The following is an 11,554-nucleotide window of genomic DNA, read 5'->3' on the forward strand; positions in this document are numbered from 1 at the left end:
TATATATGTATAAAATACATATATATGTATATATGTATTTCAGAAAGACTGAGGTTCATGTGCAGAAATCCAGACATCTGTGTGCTCTTAAAGGCGTGTAGATCAGAGCCTGACTTTTCTGATGCAAGTTATTTTAAAACTCCGCTTTAGTTTTCAGTCAAAAGACACACATTACAAATTCAGCTACACTATGATGACTGAGAAACAATCCCCTTGGCTCCAGACGTCTTTATTTTAGTGTACGAAACTTGCCCCAAAATTTCATTTGGTTTTGAATAACATTCATCTGGTATCACTTTTCCACACGCGAGATCTGCACAGAGCCGAGGGCTAAGGTATATGGCACACTCTGACAGCTCACTGGAGATCATCTAGGAATGGACCTAATTCCTGGTTTTAATGAGTCGTGCAGTAAACATCATTTCTGTCGTTTGATTGAGAGCAGTGATTCTCAAACAGTAGGATGAGCCTAAGAGGATCATGCATTTCTCCAAGAAACAATTCAAGTCTTTATATTGTTTAAAAAGAAATATTAAAAGTATGTCCGTGTTTGTAATAACGACTCATCTGATATAATGCATGATCAAACTGCTTTTTGAATATCTCACACAGAACAGGACTTAGTTTGGAGAGAGCTGGTAATGGTTTGAATTCTATCCACACACTGTGTCATGTGGGGAACATCCCACTGTGTCTGGTGACATTATTCCTGCAGCAGATGAAAACTGGAATTTGTTGGTGTTGTTACTTCAAATAATGAACGTCGTTTTCTCCCCGTCTCCGACTGCAGGTATGTCAGTAGATTTATAGCATTTGATTGCTGAGCACCAAAACTATTGAAACACTTGTAACCACATAGAAACTTGATACCTAAGCATCCTTGAATGATCCATTACCCGTGTGCTGTTGGCCCTGATTCCACATTAGTCCTTATTTTCAAGAGAGACCTGGCACATGTGGACTGTGTGAGGTCTGCAGTCTTTTGCAGTCAACGAAATGAATGCGAGATCAAACGAGCTGTTCTCAGCTAGTCGAGGTAAAGTTGATAGTTTCGATTATAACGCTGCCTCGCTGCAGTCTTGACTCTTTTCTGCCAAATACTTTTGGGAAAAAATCTTTTTTCTTGTGACAAACTGCTCAGAGAAAAGGTTGATGACCATGGTCGTGCACTCAGTACAAAGTGAGGAAAGTCGTATGATTCAAAATATTTGAGTTTAAATTTCACAAACCATTTGATATTCAAACAGTGTTCAGGTGAAACTTTGTATTTTATACCTTCGTTTACGGTGTTTTCATTCAGCTGTATTAATGACTGCAGGCAAAAATACACTTTTATTTGAAAATGTATTTGTTTATTGGAATTCTTCTTATTAATTTTAACAGTTTTCAGTGTTGACACTTGGGGGAGTGAAACTAGCAAGAAAGTAGCTCTGAGCGCGGTTATTTGTCTAATCTTTTAGTGTTATTTTAACACATTTTTGTGAGTTAAATAACAAACTGACATTGTGTTAAATATTTAACTATTCTGAACATGTCCGTTTACATCTGGCTCTATAAACCCTGAAAAAGTGTTGAAACCAACTCTGTGAGAGTTAATTCAACACTGAAACAAAAATGCATTAAAGCTCTTGTGTAACATGGGCAGCGTGACAGTCTAAGAAAACACGGGAGAAGTCATCCACTGGTCAGAGTCTGTTTGGCTGTGATTCAAGCCTCTCGTGCCCAGTAATGGATATCATGTTTAATCCACACAAAGCAGAAAACATGTGATCAAAGTTCTTCTTGTGTCACTGTGGGGTCACAGTTGGCAGAAGATCAAACCTCTAGACCTAAACTGGAGTCCACTCAAACTAAACTACTTACTGACATGTATAAAAGCTCCAAGATTAGCAGAGTCCCTGCTGTTCATCCACTCATGAACATGTGTCATGTGTTGACCTGCAGCTGGACTAAGCTCTGCCCACTAAAGCGATGTTTCCCTGTTTAACAATGAGCGTCAGCAGCACCAGCCTGTAAGAGCAGACAAGGAGCGTCTGTGAAAGGTTTCACTAAGCCTGTGTTTAGTAGCATTAGCAGCACAAATGAAATCCTGTCTGCAATAATTTAATTATGACACGGCTTTCTGGATGAAATCCAGGGAGTTGTTGGTGTATGTGATTATGAACTGCCAGTGTAATGTAACACAAATGGACACGTGATGGATGCGCGTCTGTGTCTGACTTCTAATGTTCATGCAGGTGTTTACAGGTGTCCAGCAGCTATCACACTGGATGAGAGGAGCCTTCGGTCACAACACTTCCACACACTGGTATGATTCACACACAGAACGAGCAGCACTCCTACGTGAAGATCCACAGCCTACACAATACCCAATGAAAGGCAGTTTAAATTACGTGTTTTTACTGTTTGCTATTGTCCCGTTTGGACGCTCAGTTTCCTCCTACAGGAGACAATAAAGTAGCCTTAGCTTAGCACAAACAGCTGCATCTTACTGCTGTTTGTCTGCTCAGAGAAAGCTGGAAAACACAGTAACTGATGTCAGATGTCAGGGTAAGTCAGATTTACCTGGCATGAGTTTAGCAGAGGGAAAGATCTTTTCTTGTATTTGTCTGCTTTCAGCAAGCAGTTCCTCAGCTGTCATGGGGAGCTGCAGCCTATCACGGATCATCTGGGCAGCATCCAGAGCCTTCTTCCCCATCACTGACGTCTTCACGTCCCATGTGTACTGCTTTCCAAACCGGTCACATATTTCCTGGAAGGACACGGTGTAAAGTCGCTCGGTGTCTACAATGAGGAAATAAACAGCTTTTACTTAAATGTCACTGAACATTGTGTTCACCACAAACCTACAGGTACACAAACAAACGAGCACCTCTGACCTGATGACATTATCAGTGTTTAACATTCATTAAAACCCATTGAAAACAAACGCCGGTATCATCTTAGGCAGAAGTAACGTAGTTACAGAGTCTGTAACACAAGTTTACTTACACTCGTGTAGACTGGTTTGTTTTATGGTAAACAAGTTGACAGCACAGACCGGTGGTTTAGATTTGTGCCGAATTCAACATCACATATAAAAACTTTACACGACACATCAGTAATGTTTTTCCACGGGCTGCGGTGGACTTCACCAGACTCGAACACGACTCGAGTGAATGAATGGATTTCAGCACTTAAAACACAACATCACCAGAAGAAGATAAAAATGCGTTTCAGGACCTAATAACAACCCATCCATGTCAAAAATGACACGGTCCACAGGTTTGTAGCTGCCGTGGGACACGGACATGTTTCACTTGTGACTGTAGTTCCGCGTGGCCGGAGCAGGACAACCAAAACTCAGCCAGATGTTCGCGTCACGAAACAAATAGCGGCCAAACGCGCGTTTCCACCAACGTCCCCTCACAGACAGCTGCCACACGGTTCCTTATTGTAAACATCTGGTTATAAATAACAAGCCTTTCTGCATTGCTCTCTAAATAAAATATTCGGTCTTCTCATGAATACTTTTTCGATGACCCAGAGCAATGGATTGTGGGAAATGAAGTCCACACGAACCTTTTACAGCAGGGATGTAAAATTTATGCCAAAATTGGCCGGAAAACTATGTTAAAAGTGAGGGACTTTTAACTAATATTGACTATATACGAGATTTACAGCTTTTCCCACTGATATAAACCTGCCACGACTCATACAAAAGTAATAGATAACAGACAGAAATCTTTCTGTTTTTCACTTTTCATCAGTTTGTTATTTTCAGTTTGAGCTCAAACAGCATGGTAACAGACTCCTGTTGGGATTGCACTTCCTTTTATTCTTCTCCCAGACTGAAAGGCGAGTTTCACTCATCCAGCCCGCTTAGAATGAAAGTACGTGCTCAACCCGATATCCTGACACAGTGTGTAATAGACACGCTGGTCCACAGTGTCCGTTCACGCTTTGCCTCTTGAAAACATGAAATGTAGAAGTTGCAGTAATCTGACCCTGGAGTGTACTAATATGTTTTTGCTCAATACCGACTTCCTGGCTTTAAATATATTATTTCCTCCTGCTGGTAGCGCAACTTCTGCACGCCTGTCCATTTCACACTTCACGGTGGACCGGTGTCACATTTTGCTGTGATACTGGGTTGATGTGGTCCAGGGGCGGAGCGGGGGGGTGGCTTACTGGGCTTAAGCCCGGGTTGTTTTGTCAGAGGCCCGCGGTGTTTTGGAGTGTAATTTTTTCATAGTTAGATGTCTGGCTGACAACTGTATAAAACAAAAAGTACACACAATAGTCTAAGCACGTAGTGCACACTGTGGGAATTTACGACTGTGCGTGAATCCCCCCTGATATTGGTATGATCCGAGCTCAGGCACTAAGCGACTGAGCGAGGGGGCGGGACAGCTGCTGCCTGTGAGTGCGCTGTTAGAGGTTGGAGAAACGGAGCCAGCCATACTAAGGAGAGCTTAAGTTTGAGCAGGTACCAAAGCAAATCATTTGTACCGTACAAATAATGTAAATATGACGGTGAATCACGAAAGATTGATATCAAACTGATCACTTGACCCATATTATGTTACTCGCTCTTCAAGTGAATCAACAAATGGCGAAATGAAAAGCCGAACAACAACAATGCTGTTTCTTTGGAGAGTCTCAGCTTACATGTGTGTATTCACAGCTGAAACCAGATATTTACACTTTATGGAAAACACAAGAACATTTTTTTACTGTACAACATCAATTTAGAATAAACTTGTTTTGTTTTGGATAAATAAATATTGAAATATATTTGGAATCAGTTAAATGTCAGAATAAAGAGAGACAGAGCTTCCTATTTTTTTATCACTTTCATCAAATGTAGGAGTACATATACACTAAGTTTATTGTTAATTAATAAGAAACTGCAGACGATTCCATTCTGAGCTGAAGAAGCTTCTGATTGGTTCGTAGAGTCCATGTGAGTAAACTGGTGGCACAGCTGTGGATGCATATAAGGCAAAACACAGAGCCTGTTTCTGTGACATGGGAACATCAGGAGATGTCAACCAAAACACCAGGAACAGAACTGTGGAGCTCCATAAGTGTGGCTCAGTTTGAATACAATTTGGTGCCATTTGCAATTAAATACAGACAATTTCTCTCTTTACTCTGAAAGTTAACAAATATGTTTTTATATTTATCAATCTAAATAAACATTTAGTCTGATTTGATGTTACAATTAAAAAAGTGTTTTTATCTGAAGAGTAAATATCTGGTTTCAACTGTATATTTGATGATTGTCAGCACAAAGAGAGAGAGAGAGAGGAGCAGAGAGGGAGAGAGAGGAACAGAGAGGGAGATGGAGGATGAGGACAGAACAGAGATGAACAAAAGCAGGTGAGACACACATGTTAGTCAAATAGTTGTTTACCAGAAGTATCAGCGTATCACAGGTCCTCATGTATCTCGTGTTTCTTTTTAGGTTTGTTACTTTTCAAATTCTACATTTATTAAGTTCTGCAGCTTGTTTGCACAACAAGGTTAAATAATTATATAAACTTTTCTCAATCTAAATATTGTACTTTGGTAGAATTAAAATAAGTGTAGTGCAGGTCTATGATGATTTTTAGTGCTGCTATCATCTAGTTCTGATTCTGGTTCTGTCTTGGTTAAGTTCTCAGTAGTCCTGAAAAAACTAGTTTAAGGTGTCCTGCATATGTGATATTTATTTTTCCCTAACTCAAAACAGAGCCACATGCATACTACCCTTTAGGGCTAAGCCCTGGGTGTTTCAAATGTCTGGCTCCGCCTCTGATGTGGTCCACCAGGTAAAAAGAGTTTGACTTCACTGTGTTCCTGTTCCCTCAGAAGTCACGTGTCTGAACTCAGAACTGACATCACTTCTGAGTGAAGCGTGCTCCAATCATAAGGACTGAAAGGAAAACGGGATTTATTTTGCTTCCTTGCGAGGTAGAGTCATTCATGTATCACTAGCAATTCAGCACAGTACTTGTTTTTTGTGCTTAAAACCTCGGCCGCAGACCAATCATAGAAAGAGCCTGATCCATGCATAGTTTATTTAGTGTGTCAGGAAGACACCACAGAGGCACAACAGATTAAACGTTGTACAGTTACTGTTTACTTCCTGCCTTCTTGGATTGCTAACTTGGAGTTTTTGAGGCTGCCCCAATTTTCCGAGTTGGAAATCAGGCAATCCCGTTTAAAATGCCGACTTTCAGCTTAATCTGGAACGCTTTCCTCACTGATCTGACTGAATGCAACAGATTTCCCCACTGATTGTGAGGCTCATGCTCAGTTTTTTTTGTGTAATGTATAAAAAATAACAACTATGACTAAGAAAACAACAGAAATAATAAGATTTTATTACTGCCTGTGTTGGAGGCTCCTTCTGGATCAGAGGTTTGACATTGGCTGTATCCGATTTCAATTCAATTCAATTCAATTTTATTTATATAGCGCCAAATCACAACATAAGTCGCCTCAAGGCGCTTCATAGATACAGAGAAAAACCCAACAATCATATGACCCCCCTATTAACAAGCACGTTGGTGACAGTGGGAAGGAAAAACTCCCTTTTAACAGGAAGAAACCTCCAGCAGAACCAGGCTCAGGGAGGGGCGGGGCCATCTGCTGTGATTGGTTGGGGTGAGAGAAGGAAGACAGGATAAAGACATGCTGTGGAAGAGAGACAGAGGTTAATAACAGATATGATTTAATGCAGAGAGGTCTGTTAATACATAGTGAGTGAGAAAGGTGACTGGAAAGGAAAAACTCAATGCATCATGGGAATCCCCCGGCAGCCTACGTCTATTGCAGCATAACTAAGGGAGGATTCAGGGTCACCTAGTCCAGCCCTAACTATATGCTTTAGCAAAAAGGAAAGTTTGAAGCCTAATCTTAAAAGTAGAGATAGTGTCTGTCTCCTGAATCCAAACTGGAAGCTGGTTCCACAGAAGAGGGGCCTGAAAACTGAAGGCTCTGCCTCCCATTCTACTTTTAAATACTCTAGGAACAACAAGTAGGCCTGCAGAGCGAGAGCGAAGTGCTCTAATAGGGTGATATGGTACTACAAGGTCATTAAGATAAGATGGGGCCTGATTATTTAAGACCTTGTATGTGAGGAGCAGGATTTTGAATTCTGGATTTAACAGGAAGCCAAAACAGGAGAAATCTGCTCTCTCTTTCTAGTCCCTGTCAGGGTGTCTCACCTGCTCTTGTTCAGGGTCTGCACCATTAAAGGCCGCATTTTAAGGCCGATTACATCACAGCGAAGCGACGAAGGCTGTCCCAATTCGAAGGCTGCTCGAAATGCGGCCCTCAAATGCGTCCTTCATTTCCCTGAATTTTAAGGCTGTGGCGGTGTAGACTTCGTGGCCCAACATATCCCAGAATGCATAGCCTGGCGGTGGGTGTGGATAAATTTGCCGGAAAAAAAAACGGCGGATGAGGGGCGCCCGAAGAGTAAACTTTAAGTAAGTACTGAATATTATGTCACTTATTTATGTGCAAATGTTTAATAACGAAGAACATTAAACATTCCTGTTGGCCACATGTCGGCAAAGTCATGTGACATTAGTGACGTTTGTACTAACTTGGTTTTAAAGCCTTTACTTTAAAATACACGCCGTTCAATAGCTGAGCTTAATCTCACAGAGAATGATCAAAGCTCATGTAGAAACAAACAAATGAACAAAAGATTGTCTCCTTCATTTCTGTCAAACAAAACTGTATGACACGTTTCCAGCTGTTAGTATCATGGTTGCTAGGCAACCTGGGCAGCGCAACGGAGGCTAGACCGTCCCATTTCACAAGCCTCGCACTTCCGGCCTTAGCGGTCTTTGAGTACGCGGCCCTTGTGGGCCATTAAGGCTGCAGACCCTGAATTGGGATACAGCCAGACTCTCCTACCTGAGTTAACTCACTGAGCCACCTCGTCCCCAGACTCAGCTACATCTACAAAGGGCGTGTCAGTGGGACTCAGGAAATGCTCAGTACTGCTCAGTATTCCTTCCAGCCTCCACCTACATCCCCAGTCGAGATCATATGGAGTCATATGCACAATGTAAGTACAAGCTGTCATTGTCCATATCAGTATGTAAACAATGTGGGAAGAAAACTGCTTCCCCTTTCCAAGTTCCTTGCCTGGTTTTCCAGAACCTTTAAGGTCCTTGCTTTATGGTAACAAAGAACTCCTCTTAAGCTCCAGGTTTCTGCTTCAGCTCCTGTCACATCTGCGCTCCGCTTTACGCGACAGTACATCTCGGCTAGTTCTTCAATCATTCACCTGTGGCCCAAAGTTGCCATTGGGCCAAGTGTTGATGCTCAAGCACAGTGCTTGTTATGAACTCTGTCTAATACAGAAATCCAGCTGAACAGCACTCAGGTGCAGACTGAGAAGGCCATTACCTGTTTCCCCAGGTTTCACTGTCACTGCTAGCATAACTGTTTAAGTTCCCCCACATGGAGTGGGACCTCCCACCAGGTCCTTAAGCCACTGTAGGCAGCAAGGCTTCTTTAGACATGACACCTCAGAAGATATTCAATTCAATTCAACGTTAGAGGTTCACAACAGTAGTTGAACATCAATAGCTGAAAATACTCGCCCAATGGTCACGTGACCAACAGCTTCTAACATGATGAATAACAACTGTTTCTATTAAGTAAGAATTCAGCCTTACATGTCAGCGTTTCACAAAGAAGGACTGCTGCAAATTACTGACAAAAGGCTGTTCGCTGCAGTGTTACCAGCACTGCCACATCGTTCGCAATAATTGGAAGCTCTGCATTAACAGAGTTTGTCTTGTTAGTGTGAAAGAGACGGCAGGGAAATGAGATAACTCTGTAACCTGGGTGATCTAATGAGCCTGTGGATTTCAGGTCTAATTGGGGGATGGGGAGAGTGAAATGAGAATCGGGGTCTTGTTGCGTGTGCTTTGTGCCAAACTGCACAGTTAGGGGAATCGGTCAAAACGACCCAGAGCTAGGAATGTCGTGTAGGAGCGCGACCCGTGTGTTCATTTGGAGGAGCGCTAAAGAAAAGTACAATTTCATGATAAAACTTTTTTTTTTAATGTAAATATAACGACACCAGCAAAACAAAGAAATTGAGTATTTTTATTTTCTTGCAGCAAGAGCGTGAGCAGAGGAAACAGCACAGAAAAACAGGATAAGCCTGATGATGCTTCCAATCCCACAAATCAATCCAACAACACGAAGATGACAGTCTGAGAGAAGTAGCGGAAGATTGCTATGAAGCTAGCCTGGAGCGACACTTTGCTGTCTGACTGAAACACCGTGTCTGTAGATATAAATAGTGGAGTGGTAAAATCACAGCCAGAAACACAGTTACTTAGTTTTCTCATCTCTCTCTGGAGTGAGACTGCTGCAGAGACTCTGCTACAATTAGACTGAGAGATGCTTGTATCCACTGTTTTATGATTAAAGAGGAAACCGTCGTTCTGGCTTTAATTATAACTTACACATAAACACTCAGGACTGCCCAGCTGTTATATGATGGCTGATACACTGTTTACTTGATTCAATTAAAATGGGTCGCGATTGACCTCTACGACCATAAAGCACCATTTCTGTTGTTCTCACACTATCATATACACTAAATATCCTGTGCATGTGCATGATGCAATAACAGGGCAGCCCCGTCCTCTAAAAACTGTTTCATATTCAACTACATATACAAATACAAGTACATTATCATGCTGTAATTCTCTCATTATAGTTTGGAAGTATCTTCCATCCAAGGAAATACCTCTTAGATTTTTTTTAACAGAATTCCACATTTGAAGAGACATAAAGTGATTCAATACTCTACTTTAAACTTTTGTGTTTTTCTCTCTTTATGTTGTTTTCTTTTTTTTAATTTGAGTCAAATTTCATGGCTGAATGCTCCAACTACCGCCCGATCCGACTCCTAAGCCATACCATGAAGGTTTTCGAACGGGTCATCGACGCCAGGATGCGAGAAATCGTCAACTTAACGCCCAACCAATGTGGCTTCATCAGGGGGCGTGGCACGACGGACGCCATCCATGCTTTTGGAGAAGCACCGAGAGAAGTCCAAGACCATCAACATGGCCTTCCTCGACTTGGAAAAGGCGTTTGACCGTGTCCCACACGACCTCATCTGGCACTCCCTGCGATCACATGGAGTTCCTGAAGCCTACGTCAACTGGACAAAGCTCCTCTACCGACAAGTCACCAGCGTGGTCAGAAGCCCAGTGGGAACATCGCCGCCCTTTAACATCAATGTGGGCGTCCACCAAGGCTCGGCACTCTCCCCACTGCTCTTCATCCTTTGCATGGACACTGCGACGTCGGATCTCCAGTCACCCCATCCCTGGACACTTCTCTACGCCGACGATGTCTTCCTGGCCGATGAATCGCGAATAGAACTGCAATACCAAACGCAGCAGTGGAAGACTCGCCTAGCTGACTTCGGCCTGAGGCTCAACACCAACAAGACCGAATACTTAGAGGCTGGCCCCCAGACCGACGGCACGATCAGCGTCGATGGAGAAGATCTGGCGAAAGTACCTCATTTCAAATACCTCGGATCAATGATCAGCAATGACGGCGATATCCTACTAGATGTACGAGCCAGGATCAACGCAGCGTGGATGAAATGGCGCCAAGTCACCGGCGTCCTGTGTGACCGAAGAATGCCCAATCGCCTCAAGTCAAAGATCTACAAGAGTGTAGTGCGCCCCGTCGCCCTCTATGGATCCGAGTGCTGGCCAGCCACCGCAAAGCACGAACAAGCCCTTCACGCGATGGAAATGCGGATGCTGCGATGGTGCCTAGGCCTGACACGATGGGACCACGTCATGAACACCGACGTTAGAAAGAGGATGGGAATCGCGCCAATCACAGATAAGATGCAAGAAGCGAGGCTGCGGTGGTACGGACATGTGGTACGAAGCGATGAGAACTCAGTGGTGAGAACAGCACTGCGGCTCAGCCCCCAAGGACGTCGACCTAGAGGCAGACCAAAGCGGAGATGGATGGACCGAATCAAGGACGACGTGAAGAAGATCGAAGCCGATCTGACCGACGCCCTTGACCGACCCAAGTGGAGACGACTTTGCAGAAAAGCGGACCCTGCAACCGAGCGGGAAAAACGCTAGGAGGAAGAAGAGTTTAAATTTCAAAAGTTGTACCTTTTGAGACGTGTTGGTTGCACTTCCACTTGGTGGTTAGTTAGTGTTTCCATGCAAACGATGGGTGACAGCAGCAATCACAAGGAGGTCCTCTTTTCATCCAGTGGCAGCCAACAACTGCCCAGAGATGCCAAACCAGTCTTTTGTTTTGTGTGTGTCATGGTTCTGGGTCAGTTTCGACCCAGTATTTTGAGTTTTGATTGATTACTTTATTTTTGAAAGTTTGTTGTGGTTTTGGGCGCTATGAGTATTATTATTATTAGAATTCTATGTTTCTGTTTATTCATGTTTAAGGATTTGTTCTCGGTTGTATCTCACGTTTAGTTTAGTTCAGGTTCCATGTGTCATTCTGTCTGGCTCAGTGTCAGGTCTGCGTCTTGGTGTAGTGTTCT

General features: G+C 43.0%; 1 protein-coding gene across 2 annotated transcripts in view; it reads right to left on the bottom strand.

The window, feature by feature from the left end:
* Positions 1-3,511, bottom strand: part of pudp (pseudouridine 5'-phosphatase) — a 38,223-nt gene extending 34,712 nt beyond the window's left edge. For both annotated transcript variants that reach the window (XM_005747098.1, XM_005747099.1), the window contains exons 1-2: positions 3,223-3,511; positions 2,566-2,784 (exon numbers count right to left, since the gene is read on the bottom strand). In XM_005747098.1, the coding sequence (XP_005747155.1) occupies positions 2,566-2,784; positions 3,223-3,292 (289 nt within the window). In that variant the 5' untranslated portion in view covers positions 3,293-3,511. The remainder of the gene's footprint in view (positions 1-2,565; positions 2,785-3,222) is intronic.
* Positions 3,512-11,554: the final 8,043 nt, after the last annotated feature.

The sequence above is a fragment of the Pundamilia nyererei genome, unplaced genomic scaffold (assembly GCF_000239375.1).
Source record: "Pundamilia nyererei isolate P.nyererei 1_Seehausen unplaced genomic scaffold, PunNye1.0 scaffold00188, whole genome shotgun sequence".
In the NCBI taxonomy this organism is placed as follows: Eukaryota; Metazoa; Chordata; class Actinopteri; order Cichliformes; family Cichlidae; genus Pundamilia; species Pundamilia nyererei.